General features: G+C 42.6%; 1 protein-coding gene across 1 annotated transcript in view; it reads left to right on the top strand.

Moving 5' to 3' along the window:
• The window catches only part of LOC128656888 (saccharopine dehydrogenase-like oxidoreductase), a 110,782-nt gene extending 95,716 nt beyond the window's left edge, over nucleotides 1–15,066 (top strand). The window contains exons 10-12 of the mRNA XM_053711053.1: nucleotides 6,533–6,644; nucleotides 7,492–7,573; nucleotides 14,720–15,066. Coding sequence (XP_053567028.1) covers nucleotides 6,533–6,644; nucleotides 7,492–7,573; nucleotides 14,720–14,825 — 300 coding nt within the window. The 3' untranslated portion in view covers nucleotides 14,826–15,066. The remainder of the gene's footprint in view (nucleotides 1–6,532; nucleotides 6,645–7,491; nucleotides 7,574–14,719) is intronic.
• Nucleotides 15,067–25,638: the final 10,572 nt, after the last annotated feature.

The following is a 25,638-nucleotide window of genomic DNA, read 5'->3' as shown; positions in this document are numbered from 1 at the left end:
GCGCTAAGATAAGCTGCACAGTGCTGTTCTGGGAGTCGGAAGTGTAGGTGACTCCGGTGTCTGACCGCATGGGCAGTTCAAGCGGTGCAGACACGCTCCTGTAGGAGGCTCGTTTGATCGGGTCATAGGGGGCAGGTAGGCGCCGCAGCAGAGCTGTGGCGAGGTGCTTTATTTTCAAAAGTTTTTAATTATGCCCAAATTAGAACTACTTCTGGGATACAGTACAAAAAGTAGTTGTTTTTTAAAGTCACAAATATTGCCTTTTTAATAGCGCGGTGTCCTAGACAAAAAAATCTTTAATTTTTCTTAAAGGCACAGTATTGTTATTTTGCATTACTATATAAAGAGTTATATGACTTTTTGTTTATCATAATGGATGACCTTGATGCCAGTACTTGTTCTATGTGTTTAGATGCCAATGTGGAACCCCCACTTTTTGCCCATCATGCACTGAGAGGGCATTACAATGTAGAAAGCAGATTTTTCTTAATAAAGATACAGCTCAGGATGCTTCTCGAACTGATGAGACTCAGGGTATGCCAACTCTTTCTCCCCAAGCGTCACAGCCCTTAACACCCACTCAAGCGACGCCATGTTCTTCAACTGCATCCACTTCATTTACTCTGCAGGATATGGCTGCAGTTATGTCATCCACCCTTACAGAAGTTTTATCCAAGTTGCCAGTGTTACAGGGCAAACACAGCAGGACGGAAACCACTATGGTTCCTGCGACTTCTGAGGCTTTGATGGCTATCTCCGATGTGCCCTCCCAGGGATCTGATTTGGGGGGTAGGGAACTTATGTCCTTTAGATTTAAGCTTGAACACCTCCGCCTGTTACTTCGGGAGGTTTTAGCGACTCTGGATGATTGTGACTCTATTGTGGTACCACCAGAGAAATTGTGTAAGATGGACAAATACTTAGAGGTCCCCGCTTATTCTGATGTGTTTCCGGTTCCTAAAAGAATTTTGGAAATTATTATGCGGGAATTGGAAAGACCGGGTATCCCGTTCTCACCTTCTCCTAATTTTAAGAAAATGTATCCTATAGCTGACACTGTTCGGGATTCTTGGCAAACAGTCCCTAAGGTGGAGGGGGCTATATCTACCCTGGCCAAGCGTACAACTATTCCTATCGAGAACAGTTGTGCTTTCAAAGATCCTATGGATAAAAAGTTGGAGGGTCTTCTAAAAAAGCTATTTATTCATCAGGGTTTTCTATTACAACCGACGGCTTGTATTGTACCAGTTACAACTGCGACTGCCTTTTGATTTGACGCCTTAGAAGAGTCTCTTAAGACTGAGACTCCTTTAGAGGAAATACTAGATAGAATTAAGGCTCTTAAGCTGGTGAATTCTTTTATTACAGATGCCGCCTTTCAGATCGCCAAGTTGACGGCTAAGAATGCAGGCTTTGCCATTTTAGCGCGTAGAGCTTTATGGTTAAAATCTTGGTCTGCTGATGTGTCCTCTAAATCAAAGATTTTGGCTATTCCTTTCCTAGGAAAGACCCTATTCGGGCCTGACTTGAAAGAAATAATTTTTGACATTACGGGAGGTAAGGGTCATTTCCTACCTCAGGATAAAGCAGCTAAACAAAGGGGTAAACAGAATAATTTTCGTTCCTTTCAGAATTTCAAGGGAGTCCCCTCTGCTGCTTCTTCCGCTAAACAGGAAGGGAATTTTGCACAAGCCAAGTCCATCTGGAGACCCAACCAAGCCTGGAACAAGGGTAAACAACCCAAGAAGCTCGCTGCTGCTCCCAAAACGGCATGAAGGGGCGGCCCCCGATCCGGGACCGGATCTAGTAGGGGGCAGACTTTCTCTCTTTGTCCAGGCTTGGATAAGAGATATTCAGGATCCCTGGACACTGGAAATCGTGTCCCAAGGGTATCGACTGGAATTCAAAAATTCTCTCCCAAGGGGGAGGTTTCTTCTTTCATGATTGTCTGTAGACAAGATAAAAAGAGAGGCGTTCTTACGTTGTGTAAAAGACACCTCTACTATGGGAGTAATTTGTGCTATTCCAATACAGGGACAGGGGTTTTACTCAAATCTTTTTGTTGCTCCCAAAAAAGAGGGAACGTTTCGACCCATCTTAGATCTCAAGAGTCTAAATAAGTTTCTCAGAGTTCCATCCTTCAAGATGGAGACTATTTGGACAATTCTTCCATTGATCCAAGAGGGTCAATATATGACTACCGTGGACTTAAAGGATGCATATCTTCATATTCCTATCCACAAAGATCATGACCAGTTTCTAAGGGATGCCTTCCTGGACAAACATTTTCAGTTTGTGGCTCTTCCTTTCGGGCTGGCCACAGCACCCAGGATCTTCACAAAGGTTTTAGGGTCTCTACTGGCGGTTCTCAGACTGCTGGGCATTGCAGTGGCACCTTATCTGGACGATATCCTGATTCAGGCGTCTTATCAACTGGCAAAATCTCATTCAGACATGGTTCTGTCCTTTCTGAGGACTCACGGGTGGAAAGTGAATCTAGAAAAGAATTCACTAATTCCACAGACAAGGGTTCCTTTCCTGGGAACTATAATAGATTCTATATCCATGAAAATCTTCTTGATGGAGGTCAGGAAATTAAAGATGCTGAATACATGCCGAGCCCTTCAGTCCAATCCTCGATCGTCAGTGGCTCAGTGCATGGAGGTAATTGGATTGATGGTGGCGGCAATGGACATCATTCCGTTTGCTCGTTTTCATCTCAGACCGCTACAACTGAGCATGCTCAGGCAGTGGAATGGAGATTATGCAAATTTGTCTCCTCAGATAGATCTGGATCAGGAGACAAGAGACTCTTTTCTTTGGTGGTTGTCGCCGGATCATCTGTCCCTGGGGACGTGCTTCCGCAGGCCCTCATGGGTGATAGTGACAACAGACGCCAGTCTACTAGGATAGGGTGCAGTCTGGAATTCCCTGAAGACTCAGGGTGTGTGGACTCGGTCGGAGTCTCTACTTCCAATCAATATTCTGGAGTTGAGAGCAATATTCAATGCGCTTCAGGCTTGGCCTCATTTGGCTTCGGCCAAATTCATCAGATTTCAGTCGGACAACATCATGACTGTGGCTTACATCAATCATCAGGGAGGAACAAGGAGTTCCTTAGTGATGACAGAAGTATCCAAGATAATTTGGTGGGCGGAGGCTCACTCTTGTTATCTGTCAGCAATCTACATCCCAGGAGTGGACAACTGGGAAGCGGATTTTTTGAGCAGACAGGCTTTTCATCCGGGGGAGTGGGAACTCCATCCGGATTTCTTTGCCATCCTGATTCTCAGATGGGGCAGACAGGAGCTGGATCTTATGGCATCTCGTCAGAATGCCAAGCTCACGAGATACGGATCCAGGTCCAGGGATCCTCAGGCCAAACTGATAGATGCCTTGGCAGTGCCTTAGTCATTCAACCTAGCTTATGTGTTTCCACTGTTTGCTCTCCTTCCCCGAGTGATCGCTCGGATCAAACATGAGAGGGCTTCAGTGATTCTCATCGCTCCTGCGTGGCCTCGCAGGACTTGGTATGCCGATCTGTTGGTTATGTCCTTTCTGCCACAGTGGAAGCTTCCATTGAGGCAGGACCTTCTTATTCAGGGACCCTTCCATCATCCAAATCTAATTTCTCTGCAGCTGAGTGCTTGGAGATTGAACGCTTAATTTTATCTAAGCGAGGGTTTTCTGATGCGGTCATTGATACCTTGATTCAGGCACGTAAGCCTGTTACTAGAAAGATTTACCATAAGATATGGCGTAAATATCTTTATTGGTGCGAATCTAAGGACTACTCATGGAGTAAGGTTCAGATTCCCAGGATTTTATCTTTTCTCCAAGAAGGATTGGAGAAAGGGTTGTCAGCAAGTTCCTTAAAGGAACAGATTTCTGCTTTGTCTATTTTGCTACAGAAACGTCTGGCAGATCTTTTTGTCAGGCTCTGACTAGAATCAGGCCTGTGTTTAGACCAATTGCTCCACCTTGGAGTTTGAATTTAGTTCTTAATGTTTTTCAAGGGGTTCAGTTCGAACCGATGCATTCCATAGATATTAAGTTATTATCTTGGAAAGTTCTATTTTTGGTTGCTATTTCTTCTGCTCGCAGAGTTTCTGAGCTTTCAGCTTTACAATGTGAGTCTCCTTATCTTATTTTCCATTCGGATAAGGTGGTGTTACGTACCAAACCTGGTTTCCTTCCTAAGGTTGTCTCTAATAAGAATATTAATCAGGAAATTGTTGTTCCTTCCTTGTGTCCTAATCCTTCTTCTAAGTAGGAGCGTCTTTTACATAACTTGGACGTAGTCCGTTCCCTGAAGTTTTACTTGCAGGCGACTAAAGAATTTCGGCAATCATCTTCATTATTTGTTGTTTTTTTCTGGAAAACGTAGGGGTCAGAAAGCTATGGCTACCTCTCTTTCTTTTTGGCTGAGGAGTATCATCCGTTTTACATATGAGACTGCTGGACAGCAGCCTCCGGAAAGAATTACAGCTCATTCTACTAGGGCTGTGGCTTTCTCATGGGCATTTCAAAATGATGCTTCTGTTGAACAGATTTGTAAGGCTGCAATTTGGTTATCTCCACACTTTTTCCAAATTTTCCAAATTTGATACTTTTGCCTCGTCTGAGGCTGTTTTTGGGAGAAAGGTTCTTCAAGCAGTGGTGCCTTCTGTTTAGGTTCCTGTCTTGTCCCTCCCTTTCATCCGTGTCCTATAGCTTTGGTATTGTATCCCATAAGTAAGGATGAAATCCGTGGACTCATCATATCTTGTAAAAGAAAAGGAAATTTATGCTTACCTGATAAATCTATTTCTTTTACGATATGACGAGTCCACGGCCCACCCTGTCATTTCTTAGACAGGTATTTGTTTTTTGTCAAACTTCAGTCACCTCTGCACCTTTGGCTTTTCTTTTCTCTTCCTAACTTCGGTCGAATGACTGGAGTGGGAGGGAAGGGAGGAGCTATATATACAGCTCTGCTGTGGTGCTCTTTGCCTCCTCCTGCTGACCAGGAGACGTAATCCCATAAGTATGGATGACTCGTCATATCGTAAAAGAAATACATTTATCAGGTAAGCATAAATTTCCTTTTTCCATTCAGATAAGGTAGTTTTACGTACTAAATTAGGATTTCTTCCTAAAGTTGTTTCTGATAGGAACATTAATCAGGAGATTGTTGTTCCTTCCTTGTGTCCTAATCCTACTTCTCAGAAGGAATGGCGGAAATTGCACAATTTGGACGTGGTTCGTGCTTTAAAGTTTTACCTGCAGGCGACTAAAGATTTTCGTCAGTCTTCTGGTTTTCTCAGGAAAACGTAAGGGACAGAAAGCTACGGCTACTTCTCTTTCTTTTTGGCTGAAGAGTATCATCCGTTTTGCATATGAGACTGCTGGACTGCAGCCTCCAGAGAGAGTTGCGGCTTATTCCACGAGGGCTGTTGCTTCCTCATGGGCATTCAAGAATGAAGCTTCTGTGGAACAGATTTGCAAGGCTGCAACTTTGTCCTCTCTGCACACTTTTTTAAAATTCTAAAAATGTGATACTTTTGCCTCGGCTGAGGCCGCTTTTGGGAGAAAGGTTGTTCAAGCAGAGGTGCCTTCTGTTTAGGTTCCCTGTCTTGTCCCTCCCGTATCATCTGTGTACTCTAGCTTGGGTATTGATTCCCAATAGTAATTAAGATGATCCGTGGACTCATCGTGTCATTAAAAAGAAAACAAAATTTATGCTTACCTGATAAATTTTATTTCTTTTTGACACGATGAGTCCACGGCCCGCCCTGTTTTTTGTAAGACAGGTAGTTATTATAAACTTCAGACACCTCTGCACCTTGTTACTTCCTTTCTCTGCCTTCGGTCGAATGACTGGGTTGGTAGGGAAGGGAAGTGATATTTAACAGCTTTTGCTGTGGTGCTCTTTGCTGCCTCCTGCTGACCAGGAGGTGAATATCCCAATAGTAATTAAGATGATCCGTGGACTCATCGTGTCAAAAAAAGAAATAAATTTATCAGGTAAGCATAAATTTAATTTTTTGGATAATGATTGACTTGAGCCTTTTTTTCTGCCAGTTCTTAAAGGGACACTGAACCCAAATGTTTTCTTTCGTGATTCCGAAAGAGCATGCAACTTTCTAATTTACTCCTATTATCAAATTTTCTTCATTCTCTTGGTATCTTTATTTGAAAAGCAAGAATGCAAGTTTAGATGCCGGCCCATTTTTTGTGAACAACCTAGGTTGGTGTTGCTGATTATTTATCAAATAAAGATAGCAAGAGAACGAAGAAAAATTGATAAAAGGAGTAAATTATAAACTTGCTTAAAATTGCATGCTCTATCTGAATCACAAAAGAAAAATTTGGGTTCAGTGTCCCTTGAAATTATACTCATTAATTAATATTTGTTGGTGAATTTTTATTTTTTTATTTTTATGGTGAGCCAAACTAACTTGAAATTTAAGTGTAGTTTGTTTGTTTTGTGTGTTTGGGTTTTTTTGTTTTTTTTTGTGTGACTTTTTACAAAAAGTGTTTTTGTCCACAGATGGATGACGCATCTTTCACAATGACATTTTATGGGCAAGGCTATAGCGAAGGGCAAGATCCACAACAAGGCAAACCAAGTGTGAAAATCTGCACACAAGTTTCAGGACCAGGTGAAACGTCATGTTTTTGTGTTTAGACATTACTGAGATAACTCAGTTGATTTTGAGCTTATTGCTATATTTATTTCCTTGAGTCAATTATATGGCTCTTAATCATAGCTCCTAGGTATTTAGCTGCCTGTATTGACTTGTCCCTTCACTACTTCTTTTCTCCTTTTTATTACATATTGACTTTATCATTTCACAAGTGGCCCACTGCATATTCCCTATATATGTGACAGAATATCAGCCCCTTTAAATAGAAACTTGCAAACCGTACAAACTGGATCATCACCTACATTTGTATCCCATATTTAGTTACACCCCACTTGTCATTTACCTTCAGACTGCTAGAGAAACAATATATGCTGCTTACATGATATTGACTCTTGAGAGCAATAATAGCTGTTTTCATAGAAAACTGCTACATTTTTGTCATACCACGAGTACTCTTGAAAGACAAAGTATTTTTTTCATTGATTTAAGGGGCCATAATATTAAAAACAAAAAAATCCCTAATGCATTAGAGCATCTAATTTAAGATGAGCAACCCTGCACTACTGTGTGTTTAACCCCTGCAAATGGGTCAAACACGCAGAAGACATTATGCTCTGCTGGACCCAAGTGGATCAGTGGCAGTTTCCAATCAGCAAGATCTAGTTACACAGCTGAGTCGTGTGACTAGCGGTGCTGATTGGATCAGTGGCAGTTTCTACTTAGGACCAGCAGTGCTCTGCAGGTTCTAAGTTGTAGTATTTCTAGGAATTAAAGCATATAATGTTTCAAATAGTATGACTCTTTAAATACACTTTGAAAGATCTTGTTTGTTCAATGTTGTTTTTTTATTCCCTTTTTATAGAAGCTGGTTATGTTTCTACACCCATTGCAATGGTGCAGGCTGGAGTTACCATTATAAAGGAACCAAATTCTCTTCCTAAAAGGTATAGTTATGTTAGCCTTTTAAGTACATTAACCCCTTAGTGACCAGACCATTTTTCAATTTTCTTACAGTTAAGGACCAGGGCTATTTTTACATTTCTGCAATGTTTGTGTAATTTTCCTCTTACTCATTTACTGTATCCACACATTATATACAGGAAATGGCAAAGAGCACAGCAAAAGCTGTCCATATAGTCCCTCCCAGGCTCCGCCTCCCCAGTCATTCTCTTTGCCGCTCTGAACAAGTAGCATCTCCACGGAGATGGTGAAGAGTATGTGGTATTTAGTTATAGTTTTTATTCAAGAGTTTGTTATTTTAAAATAGTGCTGGTATGTACTATTTACTCTGAAACAGAAAGAGATGAAGAGTTCTGTTTATGAGAGGAGTATGATTTTAGCAGCAGTAACTAAAATCGATTGCTGTTCCCACACAGGACTGTTGAGCTGAGAGAACTTCAGTTGGGGGGAACAGTTTGCAGACTTTTCTGCTTAAGGTATGACTAGCCATTTTTCTAACAAGAGTGTGTAATGCTGGAAGGCTGTCATTTTTCCCCTCATGGGGATCGGTAAGCCATTTTCTTAGTCTCAAACAGAATAAAGGGCTTATTATGGGCTATAAACTGGTAGACACTTTTATGGGCTAAATCGATTGCTTTATTTAGGTATTATATACAGTTTGAAGTTGAATTTCACACTTTTATAACTTTGGGGAACGTTTTTTACGTCAGGCACTTGTTTAGACACCTTCCCAGTCAGGAAGGGCCTTTCTCTGTAGTAGGCAGAGCCTCATTTTCGCGCCATTACTGCACAGTTACTTTTGAGATCAGTACATGCAGCTGCATGTGTGTGGGTCTGGAGTTCATTGAAAAGGTCCCTAGAAGGCTTCATTTGGTATCGTATACTCCCCTGGGATTGGTGAAGTTGCAGCAAAGGCTGGGGCTGGGACTGTAAGGGGGTTAAAATTGTAAACGGCACCGGTTTCCACATTTTAAGGGTTAACAGCCTGAAATTTGGGGTGCAATGCTTTGAATGCTTTAAGACACTGTGGTGAAAATTTGGTTAAGATTGGATAATTCCTTCATAGTTTTTCACATATTCAGTAATAAAGTGTGTCCTGTTTAACATTTAAATAGACAGTAACGGTTTTGTTTTTAAACGGTTTTTGTACTTTATTAACAAGTTTAAGCCTGTTTAACATGTCTGTGCCTTCAGATAGATCATGTTCTGTATGTATGGAAGCCAATGTGTCTCCCCCTTCTAATATGTGTGATAATTGTGCCATAGCGTCCAAACAAAGTAAGGACAGTACTGTCACAGATAGTAAAGTTGCCCAAGATGATTCCTCAGATGAAGGGAGTAGACATAGTTCTACATCATCTCCTTCTGTGTCTACACCAGTTTTGCCCACGCAGGAGACCCCTAGTACTTCTAGCGCGCCAATGCTTGTTACTATGCAACAATTGACGGCAGTAATGGATAACTCCATAGCAAATATTTTATCCAAAATGCCAGCATTTCAGAGAAAGCGTGATTGCTCTGTTTTAAACACTGTAGAGCAGGAGGGCGCTGATGATGATTTTTCTGTCATACCCTCACACCAATCTGAAGTGGCAATGAGGGAGGTTTTGTCAGATGGGAAAATTTCTGATTCAGGAAGAATTTCTCAGTAGGCAGAACCTGATGTTGTGACATTTAAATTTAAATTAGTGCATCTCCGCGCACTACTTAAAGAGGTGCTATCTACTCTGGATGATTGTGACAATCTGGTCATCCCAGAAAAATTGTGCAGGATGGACAAGTTCCTAGAGGTCCCAGTGCACCCCGACGCTTTTCCAATACCCAAGCGGGTGGCGGACATAGTGAATAAGGAGTGGGAGAAGCCAGGCATACCTTTTGTCCCCCCTCCTATATTTAAGAAATTATTTCCTATGGTCGACCCCAGAAAGGACTTATGGCAAACAGTCCCTAGGGTCGAGGGGGCGGTTTCTACACTAGCCAAACGCACGACCATTCCTATTGAGGACAATTGTGCTTTCAAAGATCCTATGGATAAAAAAATTGGAGGGTTTGCTTAAAAAGATTTTTGTACAGCAAGGTTACCTCCTTCAACCTATTTCGTGTATTATTCCTGTCACTACAGCAGCGTGCTTCTGGTTCGAAGAACTAGAAAAATCGCTCAGTAGAGAGACTCCGTATGAGGAGGTTATGGACAGAATTCACGCACTTAAGTTAGCTAATTCCTTTATTTTAGATGCCGCTTTGCAGTTAGCGAGATTAGCGGCGAAAAATTCAGGGTTTGCAATTGTGGCGCGCAGAGCACTCTGGCTAAAGTCTTGGTCGGCGGATGTATCTTCCAAGACAAAATTGCTTAATATCCCTTTCAAAGGTAAGACCCTCTTTGGGCCAGAATTGAAAGAGATTATTTCAGACATCACTGGGGGTAAGGGCAATGCCCTCCCACAAGATAGGCCTTTCAAGGCCAAGAATAAGTCCAATTTTCGTTCCTTTCCCAATTTCAGGAACGGACCGGCCTCCAACTCTGCAACCTCTAGACAAGAGGGTAACGCTTCCCAGACTAAACCAGCTTGGAAACCGATGCAAGGCTGGAACAAGGGTAAGCAGGCCAAGAAACCTGCTGCTGCTACCAAAACAGCATGAAGGGGTAGCCCCCGATCCAGGACCGGATCTAGTAGGGGGCAGACTCTCTCTCTTTGCTCAGGCTTGGGCAAGAGATGTTCAGGATCCCTGGGCACTAGAAATAGTCTCTCAGGGTTATCTTCTAGAATTCAAGGAACTACCCCCAAGGGGAAGGTTCCACATGTCTCGCTTATCTTCAAACCAAATAAAGAGACAGGCATTCTTACATTGTGTAGAAAACCTGTTAAAAATGGGAGTGATACACCCAGTTCCAACTGTGGAACAAGGTCTGGGGTTTTACTCAAATCTGTTTGTAGTTCCCAAAAAAGAGGGAACTTTCAGACCAATTCTGGATTTAAAAATTCTAAACAAATTTCTCAGAGTGCCATCGTTCAAAATGGAAACTATTCGAACGATTTTACCTACAATCCAGGAGGGTCAATTTATGACTACCGTGGATTTAAAGGATGCGTATCTACATATTCCTATCCACAAAGATCATCATCAGTTCCTAAGGTTCGCCTTTCTGGACAAACATTACCAGTTCGTGGCTCTCCCATTCGGGCTAGCCACTGCTCCAAGGATTTTCACAAAGGTGCTCGGGTCCCTTCTAGCGGTTCTAAGACCAAGGGGCATTGCAGTGGCACCTTACTTGGACGACATCCTAATTCAAGCGTCGTCTGTTTCCAAAGCAAAGGCTCACACAGACATTGTTCTAGACTTTCTCAGATCTCACGGGTGGAAGGTGAACATAGAAAAAAGTTCCCTGTCTCCGTCGACAAGAGTCCCTTTCTTGGGGACAATAATAGATTCTTTAGACATGAAGATTTTCCTGACAGATGTCAGAAAGTCAAAGCTTCTAAACGCTTGTCAAGTTCTTCACTCTATTCTACGGCCTTCCATAGCTCAGTGCATGGAAGTAGTAGGGTTGATGGTTGCAGCAATGGACATAGTTCCTTTTGCTCGAATTCATCTAAGACCATTACAACTGTGCATGCTCAAACAGTGGAATGGGGACTATACAGACTTGTCCCCAGTGATTCAAGTAGATCAGAAGACCAGAGACTCACTCCGTTGGTGGCTGACCCAGGATCACCTGTCCCAGGGAATGAGCTTCCGCAGACCAGAGTGGGTCATCGTCACGACCGACGCCAGTCTATTAGGCTGGGGTGCGGTCTGGGATTCCCTGAAAGCTCAGGGTCTATGGTCTCGGGAAGAGTCTCTTCTCCCGATAAACATTCTGGAACTGAGAGCGATATTCAATGCTCTCTGGGCTTGGCCTCAACTAGCAAAGGCCAGATTCATAAGATTCCAATCAGACAACATGACGACTGTTGCTTACATCAACCATCAGGGGGGAACAAGGAATTCTCTGGCGATGAGAGAGGTGTCCAAAATCATCAAATGGGCGGAGGATCACTCCTGCCACCTATCTGCGATCCACATCCCAGGAGTAGACAACTGGGAGGCGGATTATCTGAGTCGTCAGACTTTCCATCCGGGTAAGTGGGAACTTCACCCGGAGGTGTTTGCCCAGTTGACCCAATTATGGGGCATTCCAGACATGGATCTGATGGCGTCTCGTCAGAACTTCAAGGTTCCTTGTTACAGGTCCAGATCCAGGGATCCCAAGGCGACTCTAGTGGATGCATTAGTGGCGCCTTGGGCCTTCAACCTAGCTTATGCGTTTCCACCGTTCCCTCTCATTCCCAGGCTGGTAGCCAGGATCAAACAGGAGAAGGCCTCTGTGATTTTGATAGCTCCTGCGTGGCCACGCAGGACTTGGTATGCAGACCTGGTGAATATGTCATCGGCTCCACCATGGAAGCTACCTTTGAGACAGGATCTTCTAGTACAAGGTCCATTCGAACATCCAAATCTAGTTTCTCTCCAGCTGACTGCTTGGAAATTGAACGCTTGATTTTATCTAAGCGTGGGTTTTCGGATTCTGTGATAGATACTCGGATTCTGTGATAGAAAACCTGTGACTAGAAAGATTTACCATAAAATATGGAAAAGATATATCTGTTGGTGTGAATCCAAGGGATTCTCATGGAGTAAGATTAAAATTCCCAGGATCCTTTCTTTTCTACAAGAAGGTTTGGATAAGGGATTGTCAGCGAGTTCTCTAAAAGGACAGATTTCTGCTCTATCTGTCTTGTTACACAAACGACTGGCAGCTGTGCCAGATGTTCAAGCTTTTGTACAGGCTTTGGTCAGGATCAAGCCTGTTTACAGACCTTTGACTCCTCCTTGGAGTCTAAATTTAGTTCTTTCAGTTCTTCAAGGGGTTCCGTTTGAACCCTTGCATTCCATAGATATCAAGTTGTTATCTTGGAAAGTTCTGTTTTTGGTTGCTATTTCTTCTGCTAGAAGAGTTTCTGAATTATCTGCTCTGCAGTGTAATCCACCCTATCTGGTGTTCCATTCAGATAAGGTTGTTTTGCGTACTAAACCTGGTTTCCTTCCAAAGGTTGTTTCCAACAAAAATATTAACCAGGAAATAGTTGTGCCTTCTTTGTGCCCGAATCCAGTTTCAAAGAAGGAACGTTTGTTACACAATTTAGATGTAGTCCGTGCTTTAAAGTTCTATTTAAAAGCAACAAAGGATTTCAGACAAACATCTTCTTTGTTTGTTGTTTATTCTGGTAAGAGGAGAGGTCAAAAAGCTACTGCTACCTCTTTCCTTTTGGCTGAAAAGCATCATCCGATTGGCTTACGAGACTGACGGACGGCAGCCTCCTGAACGAATCACAGCTCACTCTACTAGGGCTGTGGCTTCCACATGGGCCTTCAAGAACTAGGCTTCTGTTGATCAGATATGTAAGGCAGCGACTTGGTCTTCTCTGCACACTTTTGCTAAATTCTACAAATTTGATACTTTTTCTTCTTCGGAGGCTATTTTTGGGAGAAAGGTTTTGCAAGCCGTGGTGCCTTCCATCTAGGTAACCTGATTTGCTCCCTCCCTTCATCCGTGTCCTAAAGCTTTGGTATTGGTTCCCACAAGTTATGGATGACGCCGTGGACCGGACACACCAATGTTGGAGAAAACAGAATTTATGCTTACCTGATAAATTACTTTCTCCAACGGTGTGTCCGGTCCACGGCCCGCCCTGGTTTTTTAATCAGGTTTGATAAATTTCTTTCTTTTAACTACAGTCACCACGGCACCCTATAGTTTCTCCTTTTTTTTTCTCCTGTCCGTCGGTCGAATGACTGGGGGGGCGGAGCCTGGGAGGGACTATATGGACAGCTTTTGCTGTGCTCTTTGCCATTTCCTGTTGGGGAGGAGAATATTCCCACAAGTTATGGATGACGCCGTGGACCGGACACACCTTTGGAGAAAGTAATTTATCAGGTAAGCATAAATTCTGTTTTTTTCTTTATCATATCTCCAAATGTATCTCCAGCATGTGAATGCCATACTCTTGGTTTTTGAAAACCTATTCCACTTAAGGATGGTAACTCCTTTAAAGACCTAATGAACTGCAAGTTTGATTTCCCCTTGGCCAACATTTTTGAAGGATTTCATTTTTCCTTCTATTCCTCTGTGGCTACAATTGGTGGAGGAAAAACTATTCAGACTGGACATTTTGGACCAACTAACTCTTATCAAAACTCTTTATTTGTAAAACTTATTTGTCTGGAAACTTAGTTAGTTGTCCATTCCTGTAAGCAAAATTCAAGACAAAATGTTTAGTTCAAAATTACAAAAAACATAATGACCACCACAGGGTAATAGTTTAATGTATCCCCAGTTTAAGCAGAAAGTTCTAGGTGTACACAGAAAGTCCCTATGTTAACACCAATTCATTTTGATTTATTTGCTTTTTTTCCAATAGAAAAGTGTTATCCAAATCTGTGATTTCTGAAAGGTTACCTAATACACTTTTAAAAACACAACTTTCTGACAATTTTTTTTATGTAGTATTGTCAGATTTCATGATTTAGTCATGTTTTTTTGTTTTGTTTTTAAATCTGCTAAGTGGGATTTTTTTTTATATATAATCTGTTGTTTTCTCGCAGAAAAATGATCTTCAATAGTGCTAAAATGTGAGCAGCATCTTAAAGCTCAAATTCTGCAAAAGGTTGTGAAATAGCTCAGCAGGGAAGGGGTTAAATTCATTCCTCCCCCCCCACATATTAAATAAAGTGCATTTTACAAATTATCTTAATGGATTTCCAGTACTAAGAAAAAACTATTTTATATTTTTTTTAATTAATTTATTTTTAATATTTTTTGTGAGATGTGACTGTGAGGTCAACCAGTGAGCAATCAGTCCTTTAGGCCATTAATGCACAGAAATACATTGCCTGTTAACTTCAAAATCAAAATATGCAGCTTTAAGATAAATTTAAAATAAAATTACCTTTTTATTTGAAAAAGTGTAACATGTTTAAATAGTAAATACTTTCACATAATAGAAATTAAGAGTTATTGCCCATTTTATTTTTATTTTTTTTAATATAGATTTTTTATTTTTTTTATTAACCAGTTATCTGTCTTTCAGGGGAGGTGTATTCACTCCAGGGGCAGCCTTCTCCAAGACCAAAATAATTGAGCGTCTCAACAAGGCAGGCTTACAGTTTAATGTCATCGCCAAACCCGAAGCCTGAACAAGTGAACGGAAAGCATGTACATTTGTGAATCGAGTGCTTTTGCAACATAAAAAACATTGCATCCAGTTTCTTTATGTGCAGAATAGATAACTAATACAATGTTATACAACTTTAATTTACTGAAGCTTTGAACATTTGTTTATCACTAAATTAAGAGCTCGCTGCTGAGGGTACTCTGTCTACTAGCACTTTGTTACTTGCCCTTTGTTTTGGAAAGCACATTAAAGTATTTTCTAAATTCTTTTCTCCAACATAGGTGTGTCCGGTCCACGGCGTCATCCTTACTTGTGGGATATTCTCCTCCCCAACAGGAAATGGCAAAGAGCCCAGCAAAGCTGGTCACATGATCCCTCCTAGGCTCCGCCTTCCCCAGTCATTCTCTTTGCCGTTGTACAGGCAACATCTCCACGGAGATGGCTTAGAGTTTTTTAGTGTTTAACTGTAGTTTTTATTATTCAATCAAGAGTTTGTTATTTTAAAATAGTGCTGGTATGTACTATTTACTCTGAAACAGAAAAGAGATGAAGATTTCTGTTTGTAAGAGGAAAATGATTTTAGCAACCGTTACTAAAATCGATGGCTGTTTCCACACAGGACTGTTGAGAGGAATTAACTTCAGTTGGGGGAACAGTGAGCAGACTTTTGCTGCTTGAGGTATGACACATTCTAACAAGACGATGTAATGCTGGAAGCTGTCATTTTCCCTATGGGATCCGGTAAGCCATTTTTATTACAGAAAGAAAAAAAGGGCTTCACAAGGGCTTTTTAAGACTGTAGACATTTTCTGGGCTAAATCGATTTATATATAAACATATTTTATACTCCATAGCCTTGAGGAATTATTTTAATCTTGGGAATTATGTAAAATAACCGGCAGGCACTGTATTGGACACCTTATTCTCTAGGGGCTTTCCCTAATCATAGGCAGAGTCTCATTTTCGCGCCTGTATTGCGCACTTGTTTTTGAGAAGCATGACATGCAGATGCATGTGTGAGGAGCTCTGATACATAGAAAAGACTTTCTGAAGGCGTCATTTGGTATCGTATTCCCCTTTGGGCTTGGTTGGGTCTCAGCAAAGCAGATACCAGGGACTGTAAAGGGGTTAAATATAAAAACGGCTCCGGTTCCGTTATTTTAAGGGTTAAAGCTTCCAAATTTGGTGTGCAATACTTTTAAGGCTTTAAGACACTGTGGTGAAATTTTGGTGAATTTTGAACAATTCCTTCATACTTTTTCGCAATTGCAGTAATAAAGTGTGTTCAGTTTAAAATTTAAAGTGACAGTAACGGTTTATTTTAAAACGTTTTTTGTACTTTGTTATCAAGTTTTTGCCTGTTTAACATGTCTGAACTACCAGATAGACTGTGTTCTGAATGTGGGGAAGCCAAGGTTCCTTCTCATTTAAATAGATGTGATTTATGTGACACAAAATTTAGAGAAAATGATGCCCAAGATGATTCCTCAAGTGAGGGGAGTAAGCATGGTACTGCATCATCCCCTCCTTCGTCTACACCAGTCTTGCCCACACAGGAGGCCCCTAGTACATCTAGCGCACCAATACTCCTTACTATGCAACAATTAACGGCTGTAATGGATAATTCTATCAAAAACATTTTAGCCAAAATGCCCACTTATCAGCGAAAGCGCGACTGCTCTGTTTTAGAAAATACTGAAGAGCATGAGGACGCTGATGATATTGGTTCTGAAGGGCCCCTACACCAGTCTGAGGGGGCCAGGGAGGTTTTGTCTGAGGGAGAAATTTCAGATTCAGGGAAAATTTCTCAACAAGCTGAACCTGATGTGATTACATTTAAATTTAAATTGGAACATCTCCGCGCTCTGCTTAAGGAGGTGTTATCCACTCTGGATGATTGTGAGAATTTGGTCATTCCAGAGAAACTATGTAAAATGGACAAGTTCCTAGAGGTCCCGGGGCCCCCCGAAGCTTTTCCTATACCCAAGCGGGTGGCGGACATTGTAAATAAAGAATGGGAAAGGCCCGGTATACCTTTCGTCCCTCCCCCCATATTTAAAAAATTGTTCATGCATTGTTCCTGTCACTACAGCCGCGTGTTTCTGGTTCGATGAGCTAGAAAAGGCGCTCAATAATAATTCTTCTTCTTATGAGGAGATTATGGACAGAATTCATGCTCTCAAATTGGCTAATTCTTTCACCCTAGACGCCACTTTGCAATTGGCTAGGTTAGCGGCGAAAAATTCTGGTTTTGCTATTGTGGCGCGCAGAGCGCTTTGGTTAAAATCTTGGTCAGCGGATGCGTCTTCCAAGAACAAATTGCTTAACATTCCTTTCAAGGGGAAAACGCTGTTTGGCCCTGACTTGAAAGAGATTATCTCTGATATCACTGGGGGCAAGGGCCACGCCCTTCCTCAGGATAGGTCTTTCAAGGCCAAAAATAAACCTAATTTTCGTCCCTTTCGCAGAAACGGACCAGCCCCAAGTGCTACGTCCTCTAAGCAAGAGGGTAATACTTCTCAAGCCAAGCCAGCCTGGAGATCAATGCAAGGCTGGAACAAAGGAAAGCAGGCCAAGAAACCTGCCACTGCTACCAAGATAGCATGAGATGTTGGCCCCCGATCCGGGACCGGATCTGGTGGGGGGCAGACTCTCTCTCTTCGCTCAGGCTTGGGCAAGAGATGTTCTGGATCCTTGGGCACTAGAAATAGTCTCCCAAGGTTATCTTCTGGAATTCAAGGGGCTTCCCCCAAGGGGGAGGTTCCACAGGTCTCAATTGTCTTCAGACCACATAAAAAAACAGGCATTCTTACATTGTGTAGAAGACCTGTTAAAAATGGGAGTGATTCATCCTGTTCCATTAGGAGAACAAGGGATGGGGTTCTACTCCAATCTGTTCGTAGTTCCCAAAAAAGAGGGAACATTCAGACCAATCTTAGATCTCAAGATCCTAAACAAGTTTCTCAAGGTTCCATCGTTCAAAATGGAAACCATTCGAACAATTCTTCCTTCCATCCAGGAAGGTCAATTCATGACCACGGTGGATTTAAAGGATGCGTATCTACATATTCCTATCCACAAGGAACATCATCGGTTCCTAAGGTTCGCATTCCTGGACAAGCATTACCAATTTGTGGCACTTCCGTTCGGATTAGCCACTGCTCCAAGGATTTTCACAAAGGTACTAGGGTCCCTTCTAGCGGTGCTAAGACCAAGGGGCATTGCAGTAGTACCTTACTTGGACGACATTCTGATTCAAGCGTCGTCCCTTCCTCAAGCAAAGGCTCACACGGACATTGTCCTGGCCTTTCTCAGATCTCACGGGTGGAAAGTGAACGTAGAAAAAAGTTCTCTATCTCCGTCAACAAGGGTCCCCTTCTTGGGAACAATAATAGACTCCTTAGAAATGAGGATTTTTCTGACAGAGGCCAGAAAATCAAAACTTCTAAACTCTTGTCAAATACTTCATTCTGTTCCTCTTCCTTCCATAGCGCAGTGCATGGAAGTAATAGGTTTGATGGTAGCGGGAATGGACATAGTTCCTTTTGCGCGAATTCATCTAAGACCATTACAACTGTGCATGCTCAGTCAGTGGAATGGGGACTATACAGACTTGTCTCCGACGATACAAGTAAATCAGAGGACCAGAGATTCACTCCGTTGGTGGCTGTCCCTGGACAACCTGTCACAGGGGATGAGCTTCCGCAGACCAGAGTGGGTCATTGTCACGACCGACGCCAGTCTGGTGGGCTGGGGCGCGGTCTGGGGACCCCTGAAAGCTCAGGGTCTTTGGTCTCGGGAAGAATCTCTTCTACCGATAAATATTCTGGAACTGAGAGCGATACTCAATGCTCTCAAGGCTTGGCCTCAGCTAGCAAAGGCCAAGTTCATACGGTTTCAATCAGACAACATGACGACTGTTGCGTACATCAACCATCAGGGGGGAACAAGGAGTTCCCTGGCGATGGAAGAAGTGACCAAAATCATTCAATGGGCGGAGACTCACTCCTGCCACTTGTCTGCAATCCACATCCCAGGAGTGGAAAATTGGGAAGCGGATTTTCTGAGTCGTCAGACATTTCATCCGGGGGAGTGGGAACTCCATCCGGAAATCTTTGCCCAAATTACTCAATTGTGGGGCATTCCAGACATGGATCTGATGGCCTCTCGTCAGAACTTCAAGGTTCCTTGCTACGGGTCCAGATCCAGGGATCCCAAGGCGACTCTAGTAGATGCACTAGTAGCACCTTGGACCTTCAAACTAGCTTATGTATTCCCGCCGTTTCCTCTCATCCCCAGGCTGGTAGCCAGGATCAATCAGGAGAGAGCATCGGTGATCTTGATAGCTCCTGCGTGGCCACGCAGGACTTGGTATGCAGACCTGGTGAATATGTCATCGGCTCCACCATGGAAGCTACCTTTGAGACGAGACCTTCTTGTTCAAGGTCCGTTCGAACATCCGAATCTGGTCTCACTCCAACTGACTGCTTGGAGATTGAACGCTTGATCTTATCAAAGCGAGGGTTCTCAGATTCTGTCATTGATACTCTTGTTCAGGCCAGAAAGCCTGTAACTAGAAAAATTTACCACAAAATATGGAAAAAATATATCTGTTGGTGTGAATCTAAAGGATTCCCTTGGGACAAGGTAAAAATTCCTAAGATTCTATCCTTTCTTCAAGAAGGTTTGGAGAAAGGATTATCTGCTAGTTCCTTGAAGGGACAGATTTCTGCCTTGTCTGTGTTACTTCACAAAAAGCTGGCAGCTGTACCAGATGTTCAAGCCTTTGTTCAGGCTCTGGTTAGAATCAAGCCTGTTTACAAACCTTTGACTCCTCCTTGGAGTCTCAATTTAGTTCTTTCAGTTCTTCAGGGGGTTCCGTTTGAACCCTTACATTCCGTTGATATTAAGTTATTATCTTGGAAAGTTTTGTTTTTGGTTGCAATTTCTTCTGCTAGAAGAGTTTCAGAATTATCTGCTCTGCAGTGTTCTCCTCCTTATCTGGTGTTCCATGCAGATAAGGTGGTTTTACGTACTAAACCTGGTTTTCTTCCGAAAGTTGTTTCTAACAAAAACATTAACCAGGAGATAGTCGTGCCTTCTTTGTGTCCGAATCCAGTTTCAAAGAAGGAACGTTTGTTGCACAATTTGGATGTTGTTCGTGCTCTAAAATTCTATTTAGATGCTACAAAGGATTTTAGACAAACATCTTCCTTGTTTGTTGTTTATTCTGGTAAAAGGAGAGGTCAAAAAGCAACTTCTACCTCTCTCTCTTTTTGGATTAAAAGCATCATCAGATTGGCTTATGAGACTGCCGGACGGCAGCCTCCTGAAAGAATCACAGCTCATTCCACTAGGGCTGTGGCTTCCACATGGGCCTTCAAGAACGAGGCTTCTGTTGATCAGATATGTAAGGCAGCGACTTGGTCTTCACTGCACACTTTTACTAAATTTTACAAGTTTGATACTTTTGCTTCTTCTGAGGCTATTTTTGGGAGAAAGGTTTTGCAAGCCGTGGTGCCTTCCATCTAGGTGACCTGATTTGCTCCCTCCCTTCATCCGTGTCCTAAAGCTTTGGTATTGGTTCCCACAAGTAAGGATGACGCCGTGGACCGGACACACCTATGTTGGAGAAAACAGAATTTATGTTTACCTGATAAATTACTTTCTCCAACGGTGTGTCCGGTCCACGGCCCGCCCTGGTTTTTTAATCAGGTCTGATAATTTATTTTCTTTAACTACAGTCACCACGGTATCATATGGTTTCTCCTATGCAAATATTCCTCCTTTACGTCGGTCGAATGACTGGGGAAGGCGGAGCCTAGGAGGGATCATGTGACCAGCTTTGCTGGGCTCTTTGCCATTTCCTGTTGGGGAGGAGAATATCCCACAAGTAAGGATGACGCCGTGGACCGGACACACCGTTGGAGAAAGTAATTTATCAGGTAAACATAAAAAAGTTTTTGTTTTTCTTTTCATTTCTAGTAAGTACGCACACAGCAAAATGGTTATACATAGCTTGGGTTAATTGTATCTTTGTAAATGTTTAGACTGTTCTAAGTTTTTTTTCTACTGCTATAGCTTTTTTTAAAGGGACACTCAGGTCAAAATTAAACTTTCATAATTCAGATAGAGCTGACTATTTTAAACAACTTTCCGATTTACTTCTATTAAAAAAATGTGCACAGTCTCTCTTTGAGTCACCAGCTCCTACTGAGCATGTGCAAGAATTCACAGAATATACATGTGTGATTGGCTGATGGCTTTCATGATACAGGAGAAGTGAAGATAGACATAACTTTGAATTTCAAATGGTTAGTAGATTTTTTTTGGGACAAATTTCAGACTAAGGGACCGATTTATCATAGCCCGAATGGGGCCGTATACCCCTGTTTAGCTGGAAACAGAAGTTAAGAAGCAGCTCCTCTGAGGCAGCAGACTTCAATCCGCCCGATCTCATACGATCGGGTTGATTGACACCCCCTGCTAGCGGCAGGGGGTGGCATTGCACAAGCAGTTCACCAGAACTGCTTGTGCAATGTTATACGCTGTCTGCCATTTATCGATGTCTGGCGTACATGATCGCTACAACAGATCATGTCCGCCAGACACTTGATAAATCAGCCACTAAGTGCTATTGTATTGTCTTTTTATCATGCATTACTGTATTTACTGTTCCTTTAAATAATAAACATGAAATGGTCATTATAGTGCTAAAGGACATGTTCTCATTTGTTAGAACACGTAACACTTGCTTGCTCACCCTGGAACTTTACCTGTGTTTAGCCCCTTTGTGGGGATTACACACAAAGTCCATCTTGGGATCCACAAGCATTACAGCTTCCAATCTGAACACAGCTGTGATTGGCAGGGTGACAACTTGCAAACCAGGTCTGTCAGCAAGTAGAAAAGTGGGAGGAACATCACATAGCCCTGACTGCAACATGAATCTTAAATGCTGGAAGAACTAATCAGTACAAAATGTTCTCCTTTTTAATACTATATGTGCAGTTCAAGCTGTCAGTCCCCAAATAAATTAATGAATTACAGTCTACCAGCCAAAACATTAGAGACTGGAGAATAAATATTTCTCAAAAGAAAACTGCTAGAGTAAAACCCAACAAGCAAACTAATGTAGAGATATATGGATTTATTTGGGGTTTAGGAGAGAGCAAACCCGCCCCATTGGTTCAGCAAAAAAAGAGGTGAGACAACAGCATAACACTGTCACGCACCAAACTGCTCCTTATATTGAATATGCAAAAGATTTCTTCTACAAGATATGGCGAGTCCACGGATTTCATCCTTACTTGTTGGATTTATCCTCCTGCTAAAAGGAAGTGGCAAAGAGCACCACAGCAGAGCTGCATATATAGCTCCTCCCTTCCCTCCACCTCCAGTCATTCTCTTTGCCTGTGTTAGTAATAGGAAGAGATAAAGTGAGCTGTTAGTTTAGATTCTTCAATCAAGAAGTTTTTTATTTTAAAATGGTGCCAGTGAGTACTATTTTTCTCAGGGGGAAATCGTCAGTCTATTGCTTCCCAAGAGGAGTAGAGACATCTTATTTTCTGCCCTGATGTTGATGATCTTAGCAAACATTATCTAAGATCCATGATGGTTCCCACAGCGCAGCTGAAAGTAGTGTAAGAAAATCTTCAGTGTGGAGAACGGTGTCTTGCTACAAGCAGCATTGAGGTATGTGCAGTCTTTTTTTTGTTTTCTGGGGAAACTTGATGCATCAGAACAGACTGACATGGTCCCATATATGGGGAAGGGTAAGCAGTGTGCACTAATGAAAAAGAAGGGTGTACCTGAAATCCCTTTATTTTATTTATTTTATGTGCCAAAAGTATGTAAAGACCTTTGTGGCTTATATTGGGCTGGACGCTGGGAGGCTTTAGGGTGGTCAATTTAGTTTAATTCAGAGCTCAATATTTAGCAAGGTACGACTATTATCAGTATTGCTAGTCTGTTTAACATGTAGGACTCTGAGGAGGAAACTCCTTGCTCTATGTGTTTAAATGCCACTGTGGAACCCCCTCTGACTTTTTGTCCCTTGTGTACTGAGAGGGCCTTACAATGTAAAGCACAAATTTTATGTAAAGAAAATGTGTGTAAAGATGATTCTCAGCCTGAAGGGAATCGGGGTATACCGCCAGCTTCTCCCCAAGCGTCACAACCTTTAACGCCCACCCAAGCGACGCCTGGTTCTTCAACCGCGTCTAATTCATTTACTCTGCAGGATATGGCTGCAGTTATGTCAACTACCCTTACAGAGGTATTATCTAAGTTGCCAGTGTTACAGGGTAAACGCAGTAGGACAGAGGTCAATGTGAATGCTGAACCCTCTGATGCGTTGTTGGCTATTTCCGATGTACCCTCACAGGGATCTGAATTGGGGGTCAGGGAACTTCTGTCTGAGGGGGAACTTTCCAATTCGGGAAGTGAGTTACCTCTGACGGACTCGGGCGTCATGTCCTTTAAATTTAAGCTTGAGCACCTCCGTCTTTTACTTAGGGAGGTTTTAGCGAGACTGGATGACTGTGACCCTATTGTGGTACCACCAGAGAAATTGTGTAAGATGGACAAATACTTAGAGGTACCTGCTTACACTGATGTTTTTCCGGTTCCTAAAAGAATTTCGGAGATTATTAAGAGGGAATGGGACAGACCGGGTATCCCGTTCGCTCCCTCTCCTAATTTCAAGAAAATGTATCCTATAATCTGACACTGTTCGGGACTCCTGGCAAACAGTCCCAGGAGCCATATCTACCCTGGCTAAGCGTACAACTATTCCTATTGAGGACAGCTGTGCTTTTAAAGACCCTATGGAAATTGGAGGGTCTTCTAAAGAAATTGTTTATTCATCAGGGTTTCCTCTTGCAACCAACGGCATGCATTGTACCAGTTACCATTGCGGCGACCTTCTGGTTTGAGGCCTTAGAAGAGTCTCTTAAGACTGAGACTCCTTTAGAGGATATCTTAGATAGAATTAAGGCTCTCAAGCTGGCTAATTCTTTTATCACAGATGCCGCCTTTCAAATTGCTAAGTTGGCAGCAAAGAATGCTGAATTTGCCATTTTAGCGCATAGAGCATTATGGTTAAAATCTTGGTCTGCTGATGTGTCATCTAAGTCAAAGCTTTTGGCTATTCCTTTCAAGGGTAAGACCCTATTCGGGCCTAACTTGAAGGAAATCATTTCTGACATCACGGGAGGTAAGGTTCATCTCCTACCTCAGGATAAGACTGTTAAATTGAGGGTTAAACAGAATAAATTTTGTTCCTTTCGGAACTTTAAAGGAGTACTCTCTTCTTCCTCCACAAAACAGGAAGGGAATTTTGCTCAGACCAAGTCCGTCTGGAGACCCAACCAGGCTTGGAACAAGGGTAAACAACACAAGAAGCCCGCTGCTACTACCAAGACAGCATGAAGTGGCGGCCCCCGATCCGGGACCGGATTTAGTAGGGGGCAGACGTTCTCTCTTTGCCCAGGCTTGGGCAAGAGATGTTCAGGACACCTGGGCACTGGAAATTGTGACCCACGGTTATCAACTGGAATTCAAAAATTTTCTCCCAAGAGGGAGATTTCTTCTTTCTTGATTGTCTGTAGACCAGATAAAAAGAGAGGCATTCTTACGTTGTGTAAAAGACCTCTCTACTATGGGAGTAATTCGTCCTGTTCCAAGAAGAACAGGGGCAGGGGTTTTACTCAAATCTCTTTGTGGTTCCCAAAAAAGAGGGAACGTTCAGACCCATTTTAGCTCTCAAGAGTCTAAACAAGTTTCTCAGAGTCCCATATTTCAAGATGGAGACCATTCGAACAATTTTACCATTGATCCAGGAGGGTCAATATATGACTACCGTGGACTTGAAGAATGCATACCTTCATATTCCTATCCACAAAGATCATCATCAGTACCTAAGGTTTGCCTTCCTGGACAAACATTTTCAGTTTGTGACTCTTCCCTTCGGGTTGGCCACAGCACCCAGAATCTTCACGAAGGTTCTAGGATCCCTTCTGGCGGTTCTCAGGCTGCGGGGCATAACAGTGGCACCTTATTTGGATGATATTCTGATTCAGGCGTCGACTTATCATCTAACAAAATCTCATACAGACACAATGTTGTCCTTTCTGAGAACTCATGGCTAGAAGGTGAATCTAGAAAAAAGTTCACTAATTCCACAGACAAAGGTTCCCTTCTCTGACAGAGGTCAGAAATTCAAAGATTCTAAATACATGCCGAGCCCTTCAGTCTAATCCTCGGCCATCAGTGGCTCAGTGCATGGAGGTAATTGGATTGATGGTGGCGGCAATGGACATCATTCCGTTTGCTTGATTTCATCTCAGACCACTGCAACTGTGCATGCTCGGACAGTGGAATGGGGATTATGCAAATTTATCTCCTCAGATAATTCTGGACCAGGAGACCAGAGACTCTCTTCTTTGGTGGTTGTCGCCGGATCATCTGTCCCAAGGGACGTGTTTCCGCAGACCCTCATGGGTGATAGTGACAAGGGACGCCAGTCTACTAGGCTGGGGTGCAGTCTGGAATTCCCTGAGGGCTCAGGGTGTATGGACTCAGGTGGAGTCTCTACTTCCAATCAATATTCTGGAATTGAGAGCAATATTAAATGCGCTTCAGGCGTGGCCTCAGTTGGCTTCGGCCAAATTCATTAGATTCCAGTCGGACAACATCACGACTGTGGCTTTCATCAATCATCAGGGAGGAACGAGGAGTTCCTTAGCTATGACAGAAGTAGCCAAGATAATTCAATGGGCATAGGCCCACTCTTGTTATCTGTCAGCAATCTACATCCCAGGAGTGGACAACAG

Source organism: Bombina bombina, chromosome 4 (assembly GCF_027579735.1).
Source record: "Bombina bombina isolate aBomBom1 chromosome 4, aBomBom1.pri, whole genome shotgun sequence".
Taxonomy (NCBI): Eukaryota; Metazoa; Chordata; class Amphibia; order Anura; family Bombinatoridae; genus Bombina; species Bombina bombina.
This window is presented reverse-complemented; position numbering and strand designations above follow the sequence as displayed.